The sequence below is a fragment of the Glycine max genome, chromosome 11 (genome assembly GCF_000004515.6).
Source record: "Glycine max cultivar Williams 82 chromosome 11, Glycine_max_v4.0, whole genome shotgun sequence".
In the NCBI taxonomy this organism is placed as follows: Eukaryota; Viridiplantae; Streptophyta; class Magnoliopsida; order Fabales; family Fabaceae; genus Glycine; species Glycine max.
In genome coordinates, this window is record NC_038247.2 from 5,104,008 (window position 1) to 5,126,770 (window position 22,763).

General features: G+C 34.0%; 2 protein-coding genes, 1 long non-coding RNA gene and 1 other non-coding gene across 5 annotated transcripts; 3 read left to right on the forward strand and 1 right to left on the reverse strand.

Annotated features, from left to right (window-relative positions):
* The first annotated feature begins 2,187 nt into the window (after positions 1 to 2,187).
* LOC100819812 (uncharacterized) lies at positions 2,188 to 3,687 on the forward strand. Of its 2 annotated transcripts, XR_416670.4 has the most exons (3): positions 2,294 to 2,477; positions 2,570 to 2,616; positions 2,714 to 3,687. It is a non-coding gene; the product is annotated as an uncharacterized lncRNA (long non-coding RNA). The 2 variants fall into 2 exon arrangements; XR_416669.3 differs by having other exon boundaries at positions 2,188 to 2,477; positions 2,570 to 3,687.
* A 5,568-nt stretch (positions 3,688 to 9,255) lies between these two features.
* On the reverse strand, positions 9,256 to 12,956 carry LOC100305681 (uncharacterized). Its single transcript, NM_001248282.3, has 5 exons — positions 12,772 to 12,956; positions 12,583 to 12,688; positions 12,380 to 12,479; positions 10,236 to 10,281; positions 9,256 to 9,802 (listed from the first exon to the last, which is right to left on the reverse strand). Exons 1-5 carry the CDS (start codon positions 12,881 to 12,883, stop codon positions 9,702 to 9,704), a joined length of 465 nt encoding a protein of 154 aa, NP_001235211.1. The 5' UTR covers positions 12,884 to 12,956; the 3' UTR covers positions 9,256 to 9,701.
* A 2,423-nt stretch (positions 12,957 to 15,379) lies between these two features.
* On the forward strand, positions 15,380 to 15,453 carry TRNAI-UAU (transfer RNA isoleucine (anticodon UAU)). The gene has a single exon. It is a non-coding gene; the product is annotated as a tRNA-Ile (tRNA).
* Positions 15,454 to 15,623: 170 nt separating this feature from the next.
* LOC100775609 (vacuolar sorting protein 39) lies at positions 15,624 to 22,549 on the forward strand. Its single transcript, XM_003537539.5, has 12 exons — positions 15,624 to 16,151; positions 16,528 to 16,739; positions 16,856 to 16,987; positions 17,216 to 17,359; positions 17,549 to 17,661; positions 18,653 to 19,079; positions 19,471 to 19,794; positions 20,360 to 20,581; positions 20,804 to 21,046; positions 21,122 to 21,565; positions 21,733 to 21,831; positions 22,071 to 22,549. The coding sequence occupies exons 1-12, from the start codon at positions 15,746 to 15,748 to the stop codon at positions 22,272 to 22,274; spliced, it is 2,970 nt and encodes a 989-aa protein (XP_003537587.1). The 5' UTR covers positions 15,624 to 15,745; the 3' UTR covers positions 22,275 to 22,549.
* Positions 22,550 to 22,763: the final 214 nt, after the last annotated feature.

The window sequence follows — 22,763 nt, forward strand, 5'->3', positions numbered from 1 at the left end:
AACTAGAAAGAGTGATAAGCAAACTCGAAGATTCATTTTCTAACTGGGTTAGGAAAGAAGTGTTAATCAAAGTAATCCTTCAAGCTACTTCCTTTATATGCCATGTCTATCACTAAGTTTTCCAATATGTTATTATTTTATTTTTCGTTATGAATGCATGCGCAAATCGTCAACCAAGCAAGGTGAAAGAATTGAAGTATCCTAGAGCAATAAGGGTGAGATCATAAGATGAATTTATTTTCCAAATTACAATTTTCTGGAGCATTACGGGTGACAATTTGCTAAATGCCTTTTGTCTTGTTTGCTAAGTAACCCAAGAGACAATAGAATATACCTTCCTTATTTGTTCATGGAATAAGACGGCTAGTTTGCTTCATAGATCTGTATTCCATTTCCATCCATTTACGTGTGTGTGAACCTAATATGTTATCAATGATGGGAGAATATTCCAAGTATTCAAGGAGCAAGTTCTTAGCTTGCACTTTGGCCAATTTATAAAGATAGAAATACGATGTACATTCAGAAAAGAGAGCCGAACTATATAAGCTATGTTTGAATAAAGAGTAAATCACACTCAAATTTTCTGAAATTTTACGTAATTACGTATATATGACAAAACCCCACCTTCTTATAAATAAAATGATAATGGCTCACCTTATTTTTTCCCTAGATTATGCCGATCTATAAAACTATTGTGAGTGACAAGACTAAACTTTGGATTATGTCTGTAAATTTTGTTTGTTTGTAGTAAAATTGATTCCTTTCGGAGTTTCATTATTTTTACACGAGGAATATTGCATAATAATAATAATTTTTTTTCAAAAAATAATTTATATTGTAATACTATATTATTTTTAACTATTGACAAATTTTTAAATAAATCTTTATGTTAAGCCAGAGTTGCATAGCATTTTAATCTCATAAATTTAACATCTCATTTTATTTTCTATTTTTTATTATTTTAAAATGTATTTTTTAATTTAAACTTTAAATTTGTTTTGATTTAACAATTAATCCATTTTTAATCATATCTTCTCTTCTCTTTATTTGTTTATTTATTTTTTAACTACTTATCTTATTTTTAAATTAAATACTATATTTAAAAAAATTTCAATAGTTAAAAATAAGTTTATATCATCATACAATTGATAAGACAAGTAATGGAAGTTACTACTTGCACCTGCCGAAATACAAGTGTTTTTGCCACATCCCTCCTAAGTCGTAACCACCTAAATTTTGGCTTGACTCATCCTTATTTACCACTCCCTGTTTTGATCCATCTGTGAAAGATAAAATAAAAAGGTTATATTTTTTTTATTATTTAAAAGAGTTGCATAATTGAAATCAAAATATTTTATACATTGTTTCTATCGAGAAAAAAATCCATTATCTATGTCTATCCATATATTTTATACATTGTTTCTATTGAGAAAAAAATCCATTATATATTTATTAAAAACGATACTCGATATTTTGTCTAGAAAAAAAAGAATTATAATTATCTCTATAATAATATCTATAAAAACGGAAGTAAAATATTTATCTAAAAAATGTTATTATCTATTTGTCTTTGCTGTAAAAACGGATAAAGTTTGTCTAAAAAATATTATTATCTTTATAATGAAAACAATAAAGGGAGAACAAAATATTTTGTGAAAAAATAATACTTAAATATTATTATCTCTAAAATTATATTTCACCAAATAAAAAATCACCATAATATTAAAATATTATTTATTCTAAAGCTGGGATAATTTTATTATTATTTTTTATTAAATATAAAATATTACAAAATAACCTTATTTTTAATAAAATACCAAATAAACTTAACTATATTGCATCATTAATTGAGTAAATATTTTATTTAATAAATATTTAATAATAAATTAAAATATAAACGACCAACAAAATCTCTCGACCAAGTCAGTCAACAATATATATTGATATTTATTTTGTTACAAAAAATATTTATATTTATCTAGGACGTACAGATAACGATAAGTCGATAACGCAATGCGACGCGACTTTGTGCGTAAGGACCACGCAACGTTGAATTGTTGGAACCTGGAAGCCAGCGCGTCATTGCCGCCCTTGTACCATACCGCCATTACGCTACTCCTATTTTACCAAAATACCCCTCCATTATTGCAAAGGAAGCAGATAACAAACAGCTTTGCCCCACCGATAAATGAGCCGCACCTAACGTTACACGTCACCAAATCCTCACCGTCAACACAAGCAATCTCAACCGTCCGTGTTCCCAGAAACCCATTATAAAATAAAGCATAGGGTTCGTTTCTTTCTCTCATTCAGCGCCTCCGCGGCTTCAACCTTGTAGTTATTCTCTTTCTTCTTTTTTAGCTATCCCTCTCTTGAAAAATCTAGATCTCGTTCTTCCTTGATCTACGTTACGCTTTTAGTGACCGGATCTGTATGGATCTGAACCAGATCTACACGCCGATGGTGGTTTTGGCCTGGTACGATAAATCTTCCATCGGAGTTTTGCTCTGTATAGGTTCGATTCATCGTTATTAGCGTCTTGATATTGTTATTTTCATTTGTCATATAGGTCTTTCATAGATCTGATGCATGGAGGCTCAGATCTACTGTACAGAGGTGTGCGATTCATGTTCGTCTCTCTTTTGGAATCTGTTTCGTAGAAAGTCGTTTGGTCTTCCATGTCGCATGGCTCTTGAGGTATTTTTTTTTGCAGATACTGTAGATAATCGATGAGAAGAACGCAGATCCAGCCGCTTCCGCTTGTTCGATCGCTACAGACGCTTGTATCGGATTATTCATGATTGATTCATAAGCAGCATGTCTTCCTCCGGCTATAGTTGTTGCAGATCTCGGATGTTGTAAAATTAGTGTATGATGTGAAGCTATGGGCTGGAAAATGTGGATGTAGGAGATTTCGGGACGAAAGGCCTCAAAACGCTTCGTCGTTTGTGGTTACTGAGTCCTGAGTGATCTTGTCATCCGACCTTTGCCATGACAGGTGCGCTTGCTTGGCAGGTCAAAATATGTTAATAAAAAAAGTTTTATTGGTTTAGGGAGAGATCGCACGGGAGTTGCCCGGGGTCTCTCTCTCGTGTGGTGTGTGGTGTTTGCTGTGCTCTCCTTTTCGTTATGCCTTTTATTATTACCTATCTGTCGCTCCACTCCGTATTACGACTCTGGATCAGAGGGATACATCAGAGGATTCGCTCCAACTCCTATCGAATAAGGTATTATCTGTCAATTTACATTGGAAAGGGTTAGGATATTCAATTTTACATAATTAAAGATAAAATCAACGATAGCTATAGTTTTAAAATTAACCATCGATTTAGTTGCAACTGGAACACAGGTTTCTTTCAATGAAATAATATTAATATCAATTTAATAAGCTGGTAATGTAAAATACTGCTAATGTTAATATGAAGTTTGGATGGTCTTATTGGCAGAAGATGCTAGGTGGTGTTCATCAATATTCTGAAAGGTAAAACGATTTTGGTTTTTAATGATAATATAACCATGAATCTAACATCAGATATTGAACGCTACACATCAAAAATAAATCGAGCCAACGCATTTAATTGTAAGTGTCTTCATATTACCTGTGTTCTGTCACATCTTTTTGCATAATATTGGCACTAAGTCTTTTTTGATAGAAATTGTGAAGATGTACTGTTATCATTGTATCAACTATATTGTGCCCTTCTTTTTTTATTTGATTTGGCAAACACGGCTACTTTTCTCCAAATAAGATGGATCATTTGTATTGCCGGCTTTGTGCACAATTATCTACTTGTAAGAAGTCCAATTTCGGGCAACAACGTTTGTAATGCAGAAATAGGTCATTAGCATTGTAAATCTCCAGGCGATAAATGGAATATCAAATGGAAGACGCCGCATAGCTTCTGGTGTGACAATATCATTGTGTTGGGCAAAGCATTTTCGAAGAAATTACGTGGATTTAGGAAGATTCTGATTATTCTTCTACATCTACAATTATTAAGGTGAAGATAATTTCGGCTCTTTACAAGTAAAGAATGAAATTTTCATATGGTAGATTTAGTTGATCAATATAATTATTGTTTTAATTTAATTCCTTGAATTAATTTAATTATTGTTCTTCGACACTTTATTCAGTATATTATTAATTTTTTTAGAACCAGAATTAGTTTATTGCACTATTTTTTTAGTCATTCACATTTGTACATTTATTCGGTATACATTAATTTATCAGTATACATTAATACAAAGGGATTTTTAGAAGTTAGTTTTTCCCTTGCTGGAAATTCTTGTTGAGAACCCCAGCAAACAGCCAACCCCAATATCTTCTATTTGACCTTTCCTATTTTCAAGGTTTCACTTGTGGTTCGAGTTCAATTTGCAATTCAATTGATAAGTTTCTGTTATCTGCTATTGAGGATGACTAACGGTTTTGTAATACAGGAAGTTTAGACGTGGTTCAGCGAACACATTAAAAAAATCGTGTTTTTATTTTATATTTATACTGTATCTACAGTTTTTATGTATTTCAGAAATTCAGTATACGTAGTTTTTTATTAAGTTATTTTAGTTATTCTTTATGTATACATAATTTTATGTATTTATATCTACTGATGTTTATATTGTTCCGAGACGCATGGATAATTGGAAAATCATGGCAGTTGTCGGTTTAGATGTTAATTGAGCCAAACCAAAATATATTATCAGCCCAGTAAAGTAGTTTTAATCTTTTTTGGTCCCCTCTTAATTGTTACTTTTTCTAGTAATTCCCTTTTTTATATGAATTATGTATATTAATTTTTTAAAATTGAAGAATAAGAAATACTCTTGGTACATGATAAACTACATAATTGAATTGGTTTTATTATTTAAGTAGTTAGGAATTTTTTAAATAGGCCCAGCCTCCCTACCCATCTAAGTCTCAACTTCCATTTTTGTTTCTGTTTATTTTATAATTGGGATGAAAGGATCAACTATCATAATTAAATTGCGTTGATAATTTGTTATATGCAGCGTATAAGTTATTTTGTTGTTGAATTTGAGTGTTTTTTCCTGGGTTATTTTAGTCTTCTGAACATTATTACAATTGCAATATTATTAGGTTTGGTTGAGTGGAATAGTTTGAATTAAATTAGTATAAAAGACGTAATCCTAATCTCACTAATTTTTTGAATTTTTATTTTTAATTATGCCACAGTTTAGTGAGGTAGTTAATGATTAACTTTCTTATATTAAACTTCCTATAGTGTGTAGGCGATAGTCGTGGACGTGTGACTTTGCAGTATATCTATGTAGTAGATCTTTATTGTTATTCAAATTAATATTATCATACGGTGCGCATGTCAACTTACGGAGACTTCAAGGATATAGAATTCATGGTTAGTTGTTATTTATTAAATGTTGTAATTATTATCGTTGATAGATCTGTTAGCTCAAAATGGTAGAGCGATCAGAGTATTTTGTTGATTGATTTGACAATATATGCTCTGGTAGGATGGTGGTTCGAATCCACCCAGATCTGCATCTTGAAAAGTAGTATAAAAATTGTATTATGGTAAGTAATTTAACATGGTTTGAAAGAAGGTAATCTTAATTATGTAAGATTATTCTTTTTAAATCGAAATGTTGTTCGTATGAATAACTTTTTGGATTTAGATTTTATAAATTTTGAATTTGAACTTGCGAAATTTGAAGATGATTTTTTTCTTTAAAAAAATAAGAGCTTCACCAAGTGTAGTTTGATAAGAGAAAAGATATGGAAAATTTGGATTCACATGTTTGATTTATTTTAACATAATATTTCAGAAGTATTTTTCGGATGTTTTCATCTCTTTACTGCAAAAAAGGTAGGGAATTCAAGTTTAAAGTATGTTTTTATACAATTTATCCTCAGTCAAGGTTAATCTTTGTCCAAAAATATCATTTATGTATCTTTTTATTTTTTTTAATTTTTAAAGTTGTAAAAAAATCTCCTTATTTATTTTTTCGAATCTTTATCTTTGTATAATCTAGTAATTGTCAAATAACCTCAACGATTCCTATATGATGAATCATCTATTTTTTTTATAAATTCAAAAATATTTTTATGATTATATTTTTTTTAACGTAAAACAATTAACTTTTTATACCTTTATATATCATTATCATTATGTTACAATATAATGATAATTATAATACATACTACAACCTATTTTCTTGATTACTTTATCATAATGATAGTTTATTATAACATAGTTATTATCTAATTATGTTAACGTATAGTACACTTTTAATATATTAATTAATTTTAACAGAATAAATATATTTGGATTAATATTGTAATTCAACATCTAATATGATAGTAAGCCATTATAATAATTCAATAAAGTAAAATATTGTCATAATTAGATCTAGGGGAATGTTAATATAAGGTGCATTAGCATTTAACATGAAAAAAATTAGATTATAAAACTATTAATTATTGTTTTTTAAAATTTAATTTAAAGATATTATGATATTTTATTATTTAATTTAAAAAAATATATTTTTCCTATTTTTTCCACGATTCTTTCATATATATGAAAAATATTTTATATTTTTTTAAGTTAAATGGTAAAATAATGTCCTTTTGAAATAAAAAAATTAATAATTTTTTAGAACAATTTTTTGTTATGTTAAATGTTAATCTACTCAAATGTGAATAGATATAATGGGGTTTCAATAACCTCAATCATGATCCAATTAAGTAATAATTGCATCCAAGTAAGGGTTTTAAGTATGAAGTTGGGAGTCGAATCTAAATTTGTGTATTTGGAAAATTATTTATTGAAATCACTAAATAATATTTTATAATTATGTTTTATGAAGGTTCATAGAATAATATTTTAATTGGCTTGTATTTTTAATTAATGTTTTTATTCATTAATTTTTTATAATTAAATAAAATACAATTAACAAGTACATGTAAGAGTAATTAGGTACCAAGTGGACAAAAATGCAAGTATAAACTTACTACCTACTTAGTACAATGTCAAGTATTATTGTTTAAATGCAAGTACGAAATCAAGTACTATAAAACCCTGTCTTTATCTATTGTAATTTTTAAAATCCATTGTCTGCTCCAATTTTCCAATACTATGTTATAAAGATTAGTATAAGTTTACACACTCGGTACATATGTTAAGGACAACGAGAAACACACACTCTATATACCACCCATTTAGGGGTGTATGGAGTGCACAAAAGAGAGAGAAGAAAAAAGTAACAAGTGTGATAAGTCATATTACTAAAATCTTAAATGGTTAGACTAATTTACCACAAAACATAACAGATATTTGTTCATTAATTTCTTTTCTAGAATCATGGAATTATCAATCTTGAGAGTGTTTACATCTATAGGACAAACCAGACATACAAAAGCAAAGATGAATTCCAAACATAAATTTACAAAAAAACAGAACAGCTGATTACAAAACCTTCTCAGTTTTCACGTTTTAGCCTTGAAAACACAAAAACCAGAGAAAAACCCAGTCGAACAGAATTGCCTCCGAAGAAGGATAAGCAAAGAAGAAAAACACATCACCATCCCTGAATTGGCCACCGTCTATCTGGATCGGGAAGCCAAGAGGAGCGTTTCTTCTCCTTCTTTACCACTGTCTCGGCCACCTTATTAGGCTCTCCGTGAGGAGTGGAAACTCTTCTGAAGGAGAAAACCTTACCAAGAAGCCCCACAGTACTCCTTTTATGATTCTTCTGCTTATCACTGAAATCATATTCCCCACTTAGCCTTAACGATTGTGAGAGTCTCTCATAGCCAGCGATTTTGGCACATTCCGAAATCACAGATTCAGATGAAAGCAGTATGTGGTGTGACCTTGACAACCTGAAGCTTCTGTTAAATTCCATCAACCTTAAACTTGAGGTTTATTCTGGTCGTGTTTTTTCCTTTTGCTTTCTGGTTCCAAGTTGGTTGTGTTCGTGAAATTATGGTATTTGGTGAATGGTGAATGGTGAATGGTGAATGATGAATGATGCGGGTGTAATTAGTTGGGTCAACTTTGGATGGACATTATTCAATTGCTGCGTGATGGGGTTACTCGAGTGTGACATTAGTGTTTGCAAAACCATAATATAATATATTTCGATGTTTATCTCTCTATATCGCTCTGTCTTACCTTAGAATTGTTGTTTTTGACTTTTCTCCGCGTAGTGGAATTCAATGATCAAAATCAAACTTCGTAAGGTCGTGTCAGCGAAAGCAAAGGCAAGTCAAAGGAGAATGAATGATTGGGCTGGATCATAGAGGTGGTGAGACGTGAGTCTTGCCTTCAGAGTTCAGACTTCAGACCCTTGGTCTGAACATTTCATAAAAATGAATCTGTTGTCTTAAATAAATTTTAGTCTAAAAAAATAGTGTGTTTTTTTAATTTTGTTTCTTATTAAAATTTATCCATTTTTAATCTCTAAAAAATAATAAATTATATACTTTAGTGAGACACTAAAAATATCTCATTTTTGTTAAATGTAAGAATTGAAAATAAATAAAATTTTATAAAAACTAAAAGCTAAAATATCATTTTCAGAAACAAAAAATACATTCAAATATTTTTTTACGTGAATTCTGAAAAATGATCTTGGTAATAAATATATATATAAAAAACTAATGATTGAATGGATAATTGGACATTGTAATGTAACAGGGAGCAATAATTTTTAATCTATCCCTGTCTAATAAAATAAATCTACATTTGCAGTCTTCATTATTTTTCTTAGGAGGAAAACCCAGAATTAGCAGGAGAATGATTCCTCGTATCAAAATGCAAAGATGATTTATTCTTTTGTTTGGTAAGTTCCTCATATATATTGCGTGTTCGATTAAAGCTCTAAGTATACTAGATTAAGGTGCAAGACCAAGTAATCTGATGGAAGAAAATTAGGATTACAGACATTAAAATGTTAGTATCTCCTCTCCACTCTTAACACTCTTCCATCAAGAGCTCACTTGTAACAGTTGTATGAGGAAAAAATCATGTTCACGCCTCCACAATTGGTGAGATGATAAAAGCTACGGTAGTTGGTAGAAGAATATTCTTTATTACTTTTGACTTCGACGTAAATTGCAACAGACTGCAACTGATCAGATATCTACAACACGGACTCAACTAAAAAAATGAAACACGATGCGCCATAGAACTGCAAATATAATTATCATTTGTCACACACAAGAAATGATGCTTACTTTCCCACCTAAACTCACTAAGAAGAGAAATGAATGAAAAAAAAATTAAGAAAAAATATTTGAATTAAAGTACTATGGAGGTGTGAGACCCCACCATTTTTTGAAAATTTCTCCTTGAATAGTAACATTTTCTTGGCGACCAAACCATTGCTAAACCGGATGACATGAACTATGAGTGTAAGGACCGGGTCAGCCCCTAAGCAGACTGACTCAGCACATTCTCTAGTGAAAGGTACAAAAAAATATGGCATCATGATGTCTAACTTGATTTACATACATACCACATGCTAAACACAACGTAAAGTGGGTAAGGAGAGGGAAGATACATCCTCTGAAAATCAAAGAGCTTCAAAGAGATAAAGCTTCTTGAAAGGTAAATCCCGTCCAACTAATTTCCAATATCTCCATACATATTGACTACTTTTTATAGCATCGTAAATGGAAAATGCTCTGTACAATAGTTTATTATGAAGGCATATCTGCTAGTTCACAGTTCATTGGAGTAGAGGCACTCATCCACAAGCTGGCGGAGGTTGGGATTCTCCAAGGCAGCAGCGACTCTTTCTTTATCATTTAACTGCTTATTGACTGCACGAGGAAGATTTGCAGTATTTTTAGAAGCTCATATTGCAGGAAGAAAAGAATCCAAAGGAAAGTGTAGTTTCCCATTGAGGTAGAGGGGCAAAGTGAAAGGGTGTCATGAATAGGTGAGCATACTAGTTTTGGAGGGTATATGATCATATAAATTTTTTAGTTTTGTTTGAGATGGTGTCTCTCCTGATGTTAAAGCTGCTGAAAACAGAAAGTAAAAAAGTGGAAGAAAGGAGAGGGAAAAGGCTTAATCTTAGGAACGGATCCTCTTGTACAGGACTAGTCGAGTTCAATTTCTCTCTTTAAAGACATTAAATAGACTCTCGTACTTGATAAACATTCAATACACCCTGCCCCCAAATTTAAATAGACCATGTCATGTCAAATTTTAACATAAGAGAATCTGTTTTAACCATGGTTCAAATTTCACCTGATTCTTCGTCGGCATGAGATCCAGGAGAAACCTTGATGTCCACCTGCAAAGAGATATTTGAATAATGGATCAGATAATCATCGGCCAGGAAACCCTGCAGGGGAAAGGGGAACTAACACACCACCAACCATAGTTATTAATCCCAAATAGTGGGAAACCCTGCAGAAGCTATAGCGGATAGTGGGATGACTACTATTCTAACCAATTAGAATAGAAAAAAATGAAGGATAAAACTTAGAAGAGAGCACAAGACCGTGAGATGAAAGACCAAAACGATACAGAGACAGAACAAAGCAAGGCAGTAAAGGTCACAGTTGGCTAGAAACAACAACAGGTTTGCCAGAAAATGGCCGCAGAGCTTTCAGACTGTTTTAAATCCCAAATAGTGTGTGGCCAGCCCCAAAAACACAATCGTGGGATAGTGGATAGCAAGATAGTTGCTATTTTGAAATTTTCTATACAGTTTATATATACTATATACATATAGACTCTCTAAAATGATAAAAATTGAGAAGTCCCAAAGTTAGATTCCCAAAAAGCCCTAACTTCTCTGCTCAGAGGGTTTTTTTCGGAATCAAACATATATTGCCATTATCTCGTCTGCTATGACTGCTATTTGGTCAGCTACAGCTAGTATGCTACTGCGGCCACTGTTGCAGCTAGGGACGCTTCACTCTGCTATTCCACTATAGTGCATTATTTAAAACCCTGGACTCAAGGATGATCATAAACCACGGATAGCAGAGGCTGCAGGGGTTGGAGATGGCCACCTGTCACAGCTGGCCAGAAACTGCTGGGTGTTCCTCATAAGGAAAAGTAGGTGCTTCTTTATAAGTCATAACAGAGTGCACACAAGTAACAGATAAAGTGAAGTTCCAGTTCTGATTCAAAGGAGGGAGCAAAATGCCCAATGGACTACCCTAAAACAGCCCTAAACAATTCCATTTTATGGTTAAAATAGGTTTTTTGCAACCAATTCCAATAATGCCCACTCCAGCCGTGATTTTGTTCGCTATTATAGCCGTGACAACCACAACTTCAAAATGAAACGCTAACCAGTATATCCAAACGCATTTAACAAGCTTGAATCTAATTCACGTAATGATAATCTTCATTTCTTTATACATGTCTCACAAGCATCACATCCCCAAGAGTCATAAGGGTAACTACTCTGATTCTTGTGGAGTAAAATTCTTGTCAATACGCATAACAGAAATAGACCTTGGTCCGATGATTTATACATAAAGGACATGAAAAATAGACAATACCATCTTTAACTTATATATTTTGATTGATTAATATCTTACATAGGGAATAGAAAGAAAAAATAGACGACTTTTTCCTGGAAATCCGCATAGGAAAAATACACACTTCCCTTTTTTTCTATCAAAACAATCACAATCCCTTCCCTTCCCACATTCCACCACATTGAACATGGATCCCAATTCATTGCATTCACACAGTTATGAATCAGTACCATTGGATGAAAATCGGACAGTTCAAATATTAGATGAGTATTTTATATCTGATATATGAGCCAACTGATCTTCATCCAATATTGACTGACAAGTTACAATGTGAATGGTTCAAATCTCGGATACATATTTTAAGTTTGATTTAGCACGATAAAATATGACTCATCCACTCTTCATCCAACAATTTCATTTGACTGACTTCGTAAATGCGTCAAATACCTGCCTGCAAGGAATCTAGATCCATAATCCATTGAACACCACAAATAAGAACTAACAGAGAGACACGTGAATCCTTGATTCCAGGGAAAGACATTGGAACCTTGTGATGGGAGGAAATTCGCTGAGACTGAAATAAAAAATAAAAAAAAACTCCTACCACCAAAATAGGAAGTTACACCCAACAAGAACTATATCGCGCTCTCTCCATTTTTCCCCCCCTCCAAATTCTTCTCTCGCATTATTCACACCTTTACACGTTATCAAATCGGCTATAAAATCCTAGCCAGCAGCTCATAAGCCTCAAAACTAAACAAACAAAAATGTGGTTTAAGTCTTAAAACAAGCTATGCAATCAGCAAACGAGAAACCTCTCTAACTAGTATAGGTTAGTACTTGAGGAAAGCAAAAGCATGCAGGAAAAAAAAAAAGTAATAAGAGGGAACAAACTTTGAAATGAGGAGGGAAGTAGTGCTTCAGTTTAACTCTGAGACAAAGACCAATAACCGTGGCCATGCTACAGTGCTGTACGGTCGGCGTAAAAGTTATCCTAAACAAAACAAATGAATGCAAATTAAGAAGTGAGGTAAAACATTTTCAATGAAACGCTAATACTACGAGAATAGCGAGAAATTAAAAAAGTTGAAACTAACAGAATTCGGCCTAATTTGTCATCAACGGTGATTGATTCCTCGGAGAGAACACTGAGCTGTTCCAAGGAATAAGGATGTTCGGGATCCCGAATATCCCTCACGAAATTTGTCAAAGCCAAGTCAAGGATCTCAACAAGTTCAAGTAAAAAATAAAAATAAAAATAGCGGAGTAGTTAGTAAAAAGGATATCATAGATATCGAGAGGATCAACGGCGTCGTCGGCGTGAGGATCATCGGAACGAGCGATTCGCTCTTTCTTGGCGTGAACCACAGGGTTCGCATTGATCAGACCCAGCGTCATCCCTTTCCTTTCTTTCCACTGTCTCTCTCGCACGCGCAAAACTCACTGGCCTTCTCTTCGCTTTCTCTATTTATTTTTCTTATCTTATGTACTAATAAATAAACAATCAATTAAGTACTTTGAGATCAAGTATCACTCTCTCTGCTAATTCTAAATAGTTCTTAAATAAGTAGTTTATAAAGTTAGAAATTATGTTATCTCTAAGGATTAAGAAGTCTTTGAATTAGTCCATCGGTATTAGTGAAGTATATCAACTTCAAAGTTAAATTGACGAATAGTAAAAAAAAAAACTTCGTAACCCAGAGGCTCTTCGTTATGCAAAGGTATGGGAGAGGGATGTTGTACGCAGCCTTACCCTTGCATATGCAAAGAGATTGTTTCCGGATTTGAACCCATGACCAACAAGTCACCAAGGCACAATTTTAACGCACTAGGGCTTGCCCTCAAATTGACGAATATTCAAAATACTTTAGAAATTATTTATATAATTTTATTAGTTTAACAGTTATTTAGTATAAAAACTAAATTGATAGTTTATTCATTTATCTTATATGTTGTTTACATCCACACATATACTTGCCAACACCATTGCAAAATGCCAAAATGCATCAATCTATTTTAGAGAATCCTTTTGAAGGTTAAGATATTACTTTAATTAAACCACACACGCCACCACCAAGATGCAAATTGCATGTAACAAATTATTATAATATTTCAAATGCTTACAATTTTTTTCTGGTGGGATTGTCTAATTTATTCCAAATAAAGTTAAGTTAAACATTTTCATCACACTTAATTAGTGTAATTAACATCCTTCATTCAAAAGTATGCCAGAGAATTACCCCCCCCCACACACACACATATATATATATATATCACACATAGAGAGAGCATAAAGCAATTAAAAAATATGTATTCCTTTTATTAGAAAGAAATAAAGGAAAATAAAAAATAACAAACATGTATGCCCACACAAAGAGACAAATAGAGAATAGAACAAATAGAAGTTACTAATTCTTGTTTAGTTTATAAAAAATGAATGAGACAAATACAAGTTACCAATCCTTGATTTGGTTTAAGAGAGATAGATACATACATAGAGAAAGAAGATGAAGCAAATAAAAGATACTAACACTTTTGTTTAGTTTTTTTAAAAGAAAATAAAATAGACCGAAAAAAATAAGATAAAAAAACTCAAGTTTTTGTTGTTTTTTATGTAAAAGATGGGGAGGATATTTTTTTAGACCCACACGCTCAAACAAGAAAATCCTCCCTTACCGAGGAGAAAGTAAGGGGAAATATTTTGTTTTAATTTTCTTAAAAATAAATAATAATTTTAACATGAATAAATTTATATTAAGAAAAGTAGTATAATGAAAGAATGAATTTAATCTATGAGTTGTGGTGTGGGCGTGTGGCCATTTCCAAACAAGAAGGTTGGTGCACTTGTCTAAATGATGGTCATTCAGTGAGTTTACTGTTTAGCTTTGGGAATGCAACGCCTTTTAGAATGGGAAAGTGGCATAGGTCCTGCACCATGGGAAACTTTTATCAGCATTTGGATACATCTGTTACTTAATGAATCACTTTCTTTCCCTAGCCTCAATTGTAGGGGATTCCTTTTTACAAACAGAGGACCCCACGTTGTGAGATTAGTGTTGGACAATAAGGTCATTATGCCTTTTCCCATTGACATTTTGTGAGCAGTGTCAATGTCGTAAACCTCGTCTTTAATCACCATCTCCGCCATCAACCGTTGCATGCCACTTTAAAGGATCAATTACTATTTCCCAATTTCAAACAAAAATTATAACTAGTAACCCTTGTAGTAGTGAATATCGAAGACCAGGAGCATGGAGTGCGAGATCCAAAAATTTGAACCTTGTATTCTATTATGCAGATTCCGTTCAAGCTGGCAGCATCGACAGCACTGGTGTTTCTCCCCATGACAACTCTGTTCCTCTATTGGTCTATGTTTTTCCTCTTTTTTGTTAAAAAAACAAAAATCAATTTTGTTCCATTTTATGTTGGAAATTGAATTTTACATATGACCCATTTGGTGATTCTTCTTCTTGATGGTTATGCTTTTGTTGAATATGAAACTCAAAGGGAGATGCAATGAGCATATATAGGGCTACAACATGTTAAAGCTTTGTTTTATTTTAGCTTAGAAAAGAAGAGCCACACCTTGTTATTTTTAAGCATGCACGACATCAGGTGAAAGAAAAATGACTTATTTTAGTCTTACATTTTTTTGTCTTCTTTTCTATATTTGTGTTCATGGAGTACAATTAATATTTTCTAAAAAACAATTCTCTATGGTTAAGACCTGGAAAAGAAGGCAATCCATCAAGCAACAGATAAATCCAAAGGCTAAGAAAAATTTCCCACGGTGCAGGACCTATGCCACTTTGCCATGCTAGAAGGCCTGTTGGGAATGCATAAAAAAAAAAAAAATAGAGTTAGCAAGTAGAGACTATAACTTGTTTTTATTAAGGTCCCGTAGCTCAGTTGGTCAGAGCGTTGGTCTTATGAGCCGAAAGTCGCGGGTTCGAGCCCCGCCGGGACCATTTAGTTAAAGTATCAATAGTCATTTTATTTAATTCTTTTCAATGATTTCCTTCTCCTTATTTCCCCCCAAAAGAATGTAATAAAAACTTTTTTAACAATCATAAAATATCTGAACAACACTAGGATTATTTAATTTACTATTATACCACTAAAATTGAATGGGTAAACGTGTAAACATAAGCAAAAATGTTATGTAAACATCATGTCTTCCTTTGCAAAAGGCAAGTTGAAGAAGCCTGAACGTTATGTAAAAAAAGAAGAAAAGAAAGGTGTGGTTGAGGGAGTGAGGAAATGGTGCACAGCGCGTACGATTGTCTGGAACTGGTGCGCGAGTGCCCAGCCAAGATCGAATCCATCGAATCCTACGATTCGAAGCTTCTCGTGGGCTGCTCCGATGGATCGCTCCGAATATTCGCCCCGGAAACGGAATCTTCCTCCTCCAACGGGTCCAAGTCCTACGCGTTGGAGAAGAACCTCGCCGGGTTCGCGAAGAAGTCCGTGCTCTCAATGGCGGTGGTGGAGTCACGAGAGTTCCTCATCTCGCTCTCCGAATCCATCGCCTTCCACAGACTCCCTTCCTTCGAGACCATCGCGGTCATCACCAAGGCCAAGGGCGCCAACGTCTTCTGCTGGGACCACCGCCGTGGATTCCTCTGCTTCGCCAGGCAGAAGCGCGTTTGCATCTTCCGACACGACGGTAACGCTGATTCGTTCCTTCTTCCGTGGCGTTTCTCCATTGTTGTTGTTGCGATCAATTCTAATTGAAATTGAGTGCGTGTTCGTATTCCGGTTAAATTATCCAAAATCATGTTGAAATACCAGTTCATTTTTTAGGTTAATGTTCAGGTGATTAGTTTCACGTTAAGAAATTGATTCTGAATTGAAAATCAATTTTGAGCTGAAGTAACTTAAAGTGACTTGTGTGTTATTTTATAATGAATTATACTACTAACCAACTTGCTTTTGGAATAAGATATTTAAGCATAAATCACTTTGCTTCACAATCAATTAACCAAAATTAATTTTGTAAAATCAACCTTGCAAATGCTCACACAAACACACGTGAGGTGCAGGTGGCAGGGGATTTGTGGAGGTGAAAGATTTTGGTGTGGCGGATACGGTGAAGTCCATGTGTTGGTGCGGTGAGAATATATGTTTGGGGATTAGAAGAGAATATGTGATTCTGAATGCTACAAATGGAGCTTTGTCTGAGGTTTTTACTTCTGGAAGACTAGCGCCTCCTCTGGTTGTTTCTCTTCCCTCCGGAGAGCTTCTTCTTGGAAAGGTATTTTTCTTTTCTATGAATGTCTGTTGATATGATACATTGTGCGTTATCTTAATGTTCGAGTCAATTCTTCAGTTAGATGAGGTAATTTGTTTTGTTGGTGCATTTTTTTTCAGGAGAATATTGGGGTTTTTGTGGACCAAAATGGGAAGCTTCTTCCTGAAGGTAGGATTTGTTGGTCAGAAGCTCCTTTGGAAGTTGTAATTCAGAAGCCGTATGCTATAGCTTTGTTGCCCAGATTTGTGGAGGTAACTGACTGTTTGAAATAATTTCCTGTTTTTTTTTGTTGTTGTCAATCTTAGAACATGATTTTGGACTTAACTTAACCCCAAAAGCTAGCTCATAGGGTGAGGGCTGCCCTCCACTTATATACTTTATCTTGGCACTATCTCTGGCCAATGCGAGACTTGGGTCTTTTCCAATAGTCAAGAGGTTGTGGATTGATTGATGCACTTTGTTTTGGTTGCATTTTGCAGATTCGGTCCCTCCGAGCTCCTTATCCTCTGATACAGACAGTTGTTCTTCGAAATGTTCGCCACCTTTGCCAGAGCAATGATTCCGTGATACTTGCTTTGGATAATTCTATTCATGGGCTCTACCCTGTTCCCCTTGGAGCCCAGGTATTGCTAATATTGTTGAATGATTGATGTCTTTTTGATGTGGCACCTGTTTCTGGATTCTAATGAAAATGGCATAGCAGTGAATCACATCGCTTCTTTTTGCATTACATCATCAAATTCTGCATTTGATTTTGTGTCGTGTTGCTAAACTTAAATCAGAAGTTAAGGATTTTGATATTTACATTACAGATAGTCCAGTTAACAGCTTCTGGCAACTTTGAGGAGGCCTTGTCATTGTGCAAGCTTCTTCCACCTGAAGATTCAAGTCTCCGTGCTGCAAAGGAGGGTTCAATTCATATAAGGTTATATGTCATTATGAGATTCTTCCTTTTTAAAAAACAAAGTAGACATATTACCCCTATTAAGTTGAACACATTTGATCTTAAGTTCATCTTAATTCTGAGCCGTGAGCACTGATTAGCTGGTGGTTTAAGTTTGTATTGATTCCAAACTCTTACATATTAATTGCTGAATGTCTTGAAACTTGTAGGATTCAATAGTTATGATTGAAATAAATCAGCACTCACAGTGGAGGTCTGGACTAACTGTTGACCTGGAATTTTATCAATATGATCATGATAGCAAATGTAACCAAAAATAGAAAATGTCTAATGCTTGTTATATTTGTTACTAAGTGTTCCTTGTATAAGAGCTTATTAAACTTTGTAGCTGTGGCTAATAGAAGTTTTACTGAGTGATCCTTGTTATCATGTTTATAAACTTATTAAACCGTGGCTAATTTGTTTTACCCAATATACTAGCAATATGTTATCTTCTTTTCATTGATGATTAAAGGACATAAAATGATAACAAAAAGTCTTGGATTATGTATCATACAATTGTACTGTGGTCTGTACAATGTACTGGGGAATGGGGATTCCTATATTTTAGAATTTATATCCCAAACTATATGTTATTCATAACCATTTTGATCATTGCACATAATTGTCCTATTATGTTCATAACAATATTTGTGTCATTAAGTAGTTATAATCAAAATCTTTGCACTGATAATTAAGATACAAGACTAGGTGTGTAAAACTCATTTCAGTGACAAGTTCTGTCCCCAGAATATCAGTATAGATATTGATGTTGCTACTGGGTTCCTATGAGTTGGATAATGATGCCTACATTAATGATAAGGTTAACTATTTTGGGTGGAAGATTTTGCCTTTCATGCATTTATATTTAGTAATCAGTAGTGTTTCTAAATTACATCAGCTCAACATATTAATCATTACTTAATATTTTTCCAGAAATGCTTTTAAATGTGATTGTATCATGTTGTTACAGATATGCTCACTATCTTTTTGACAATGGGAGCTATGAAGAGGCTATGGAACATTTTCTGGCATCTCAAATAGAAATAACCTATGTGCTTTCCCTGTATCCATCCATTATCCTTCCAAAGACAACTATTGTTTATGATCCGGAGAAGTTGGACATTTATGGGGACGCTTCATATCTCTCCAGAGCTTCTTCAGGCGTGTCAGATGATATGGAACCCTCATCAACATCTCATATGCCAGAATCTGATGAGAATGCAGCACTTGAATCCAAAAAAATGAACCATAATATGCTTATGGCTCTCATAAAATATTTACAGAAGAAGAGATTTAGTTTTATTGAGAAGGCCACTGCAGAAGGAACTGAAGAAGTCGTTTTTGATGCAGTCGGGGATAACTTTGCATCTTACAATAGGCTTAAGAAAACAAACAAGGTAAAATAAACTAGTTTTGTTTTATTTTTTGTTTTCAGCACATTGAATATATCTGCAATGTGTGATAACAATGATTTTGGGGGGTAAAATTTACAACTAACGCCTTTCAATGGTAAGTCAACTAGGTGAGTGTTATGCCATGTCTATATGAAGGTTTATTTTGTGGGGGTGCATGGATGATACTATCAAGTGTGAGAGCATAAAAAGATTAGCTCTTTGTATGCTCTTATTTGATATGGCCCCCCTTCCCAACAACACACATTCAGGATTGATGGTGTAGCTGTGGGAATATTGATGTCCTTAATTTGTTTTGAAATATCAGAACAGGTAATAATAATTTATCTCTGTTGTTACTGAGGTTATCATTTTGAAATCTATTGTTTGCTGTCAGGGGCGTGGTAATGTACCTGTTAGTTCAGGAGCTCGGGAGATGGCTTCAATGTTGGATACTGCTCTACTCGAAGCTTTGCTTCTAACTGGACAGTCTTCAGTGGCTTTAGAATTACTGAGAGGAGTTAACTACTGTGATTTGAAAATATGTGAGGAAATACTTCGAAAAGGCAACCATCATGTTGCTTTATTAGAACTTTACAAGCACAACTCATTGCACCGGGAGGCTCTTGAACTTCTTCACAAATTGGTGGATGAGTTGAAATCTAGCCAGTCTGAAATTACACAAAGATTCAAACCTGAGGATATTGTGGAGTACCTCAAGGTAATTTTCTGTTTGGTTAAAAATTAACCACTCATTTTTTCCTTCAAATTTTCAAAAGTTTGTGAATTTATGATGTTTAAATTTTTTACTGCCTCAAAAACTAACTGATACAGATGGTGCTTAGGATTTAGAAAGCAGTAGTGTCTGAAATATGAGATTCTATGAGACACTAAGTCCTCACTCCACAGAAGTTGTTGATGTATTTATTGGGGGTATTATTAACATTAGGTTCTAGCATTACTGGAGATTATATGAAGGTACTATTGTTTTGCATTATTTGATAGTCTAATATCAGTTGACACTTCGTCATTAAACAAATGAACTTTTTGGTTCTGTGGCACTGATATGCCAACAGAAAATGTTTGAGGTTTTTCCTTTATTGGTTTATTGACTTAATTCTGTTCTTTTCTTCTGCATGTAGCTATACTGGAAAATGTTGTCTGTGTGTAGTCACAAATTATTTGGAAAATTAATATCTTCATTACATGTGGATTTTAAGTATGCTTCCAAATTGAAAATTTTGTTTCTGATTCTTAATTTTTAATTTGGTGGATTTCTAATGCAGCCACTATGTGGGACAGACCCCATACTTGTTCTAGAGTTCTCAATGCTTGTTCTTGAAAGCTGTCCATCTCAAACTATAGACCTCTTTCTGTCCGGAAATATTCCAGCAGATATGGTGAGCTCATATTTGAAGAAGCATTCTCCAAACATGCAAGCTAGGTACTTGGAGCTCATGCTTGCAATGAATGAGAATGCAGTATCTGGCAATTTGCAGAATGAAATGGTGAGGACTTCTTGCATTTTATTCCTAGGCATTAAGGAATTAACCTATCCTACTACCTTTTCTTTTGGCCGGGGAGGGGGCTTGGTCGAGTGATTTCTTGAAAATAGCTCTTAAAAAAATTGGTAAAGCATTATTCTGATGCTGTTTAATTGTCAGCATGTTTTATATATAATTAATAATATGAGAAAATTCTGTATTTATTTACAGTATTTTGCAATGTAGGTGCACATCTATCTTTCTGAAGTACTCGATTGGCATGCTGATTTAAGTGCTCAACAAAAATGGGATGAGAAAGATCATTCCCCAACAAGGAAAAAATTATTGACTGCCTTAGAGAGTATAGCAGGATACAATCCAGAGGCTTTGCTAAAACGTCTTCCACCAGATGCTTTGTATGAAGAGCATGCTATATTGTTGGGGAAAATGAACCGACATGAACTGGCATTATCTTTGTATGTTCTTAAGGTATATCAAATATAAATCATTGTTTTAAACTATTGAATATTACAGAAATAAACAAGTGTTACTATTCATTTGTAGCTTAATGCTCCAGAATTGGCATTGTCTTATTGTGATCGGGTCTATGAGTCTATGCATCAGCCATCTGCAAAAAATTCCAGCAACATATACCTTGTGCTTTTGCAAATTTATTTGAATCCTCGAAGGACCACAGCAGGTTTCGAAAATAGAATTACAAATCTATTATCCCCACAGAATAAGACTATTCCAAAACTCACTCCTACACCATCCATAAAAAGCAGAGGCCGAGGGTCAAAGAAAATTGCTGCAATAGAGGGTGCAGAGGACACAAAAGTTAGTTTAAGCAGCACTGACAGTGGCAGGAGTGATGGTGATGCAGATGAATATAATGATGGTAGTCCTACTATCATGCTTGATGAGATCCTTGATTTGTTGAGCCGCAGGTGGGATAGAATAAATGGAGCTCAGGCCCTTAAACTTTTACCAAAAGAGACAAAATTACAGGTATCCACTACTTGTTGGGGCACCATAGCTAAAAAATACACCAACTGTTTTTACTGGTCTAACTTTTGCTCATAGGAGTTTTGTTCTGTTAGGAGAAAGTTATATTTTGTCAAATAACATTTTTTTAGTTTCTTCAATTTGGTAAGAAATGTGTCTATAATCTGCAGGACCTACTTTCATTTCTTGGACCCCTTCTGAGAAAATCTAGTGAAATGTACCGAAATTGTTCGGTGATAAAGAGCTTGAGACAAAGTGAGAACCTTCAGGTAAGCACATATCTGCTAATATTTTAGGGGGGATTTGTAGAATTGAGGCTGGTGTGGAGACTTAATAATCTCTTGTTTCTGAATGGATTTATTGTACATCATCACAACTTCGTACCATCTAGTACTTGTACTGTAGGATGCAACATGGCACAGCCAATGAGCCTCACTTTTGCATATTCAGATACTTTTGTTTTGTTAGAATCTAGCTATAGTAGCATGATTCGATTTGTTTTGCACAGGTGAAAGATGAACTCTATAGTCAGAGGAAAGAAGTTGTGAAGATAACTGGTGATAGCATGTGTTCTCTGTGCCATAAGAAAATAGGGACAAGTGTTTTTGCTGTCTACCCAAATGGTAGCACTCTCGTGCACTTTGTCTGTTTCAGAGATTCTCAAAATATGAAAGCAGTGGGCAAAGGGTCTCAATTGAGGAAGCGATTATGAAGCTGAAATGCCATACCAATTGGTGGTCCAGTTGTCTTGTTTTAGCGTGCTTTTACCCACGGTACCTGTTGGTAGGTGTGGATTATGATGAAAGTGGCACCGTAATTTATCTTCAGAGGTCTCTCTTTTTCTTTTTTTGCTTTTTTGCCCAGTCAATTCGTGTGAAAAGTGAGATTTGATATGTGAAGAGCGTGATGTGTCTATCTTTTTCTTTTTTGTGATGTAAATATTGGCAAAACTTGCCACAAGTAAAATAAGACTACACGAAATTTACATTTTTTTTTTTTTTATAGAAAATGGCAAGCTATAGTCATGGAGAAGAGAGTGCATCCCACTATGTTGCCACTCATTTCTAAACCACTCTCAGCAAGCCATAAACATATTGGTTAAAAAGAAGGAAACAAAAGACATGGGAGGACTATACCAAAACCCATGAACAAGGATCAATCAACAAAACTTGTAGATAATCCACTAAGGATTGGCTGGAAT

Bases quoted from the DNA above. Each gene is read 5' to 3' on its own strand.
- LOC100775609 (XM_003537539.5), top strand. From the start codon at position 15,746: ATGGTGCACAGCGCGTACGATTGTCTGGAACTGGTGCGCGAGTGCCCA. The intron at 17,662-18,652 runs GTTATATGTCAT...ATGTTGTTACAG, and splicing joins GAGGGTTCAATTCATATAAG to ATATGCTCACTATCTTTTTG. The intron at 21,047-21,121 runs GTATATCAAATA...ATTCATTTGTAG, and splicing joins TATCTTTGTATGTTCTTAAG to CTTAATGCTCCAGAATTGGC.
- LOC100305681 (NM_001248282.3), bottom strand. From the start codon at position 12,883: ATGACGCTGGGTCTGATCAATGCGAACCCTGTGGTTCACGCCAAGAAA. The intron at 12,480-12,582 runs GTTAGTTTCAAC...TGTTTTGTTTAG, and splicing joins GACAAATTAGGCCGAATTCT to GATAACTTTTACGCCGACCG. The intron at 9,803-10,235 runs GTGAAATTTGAA...TTCCTCGTGCAG, and splicing joins TCATGCCGACGAAGAATCAG to TCAATAAGCAGTTAAATGAT.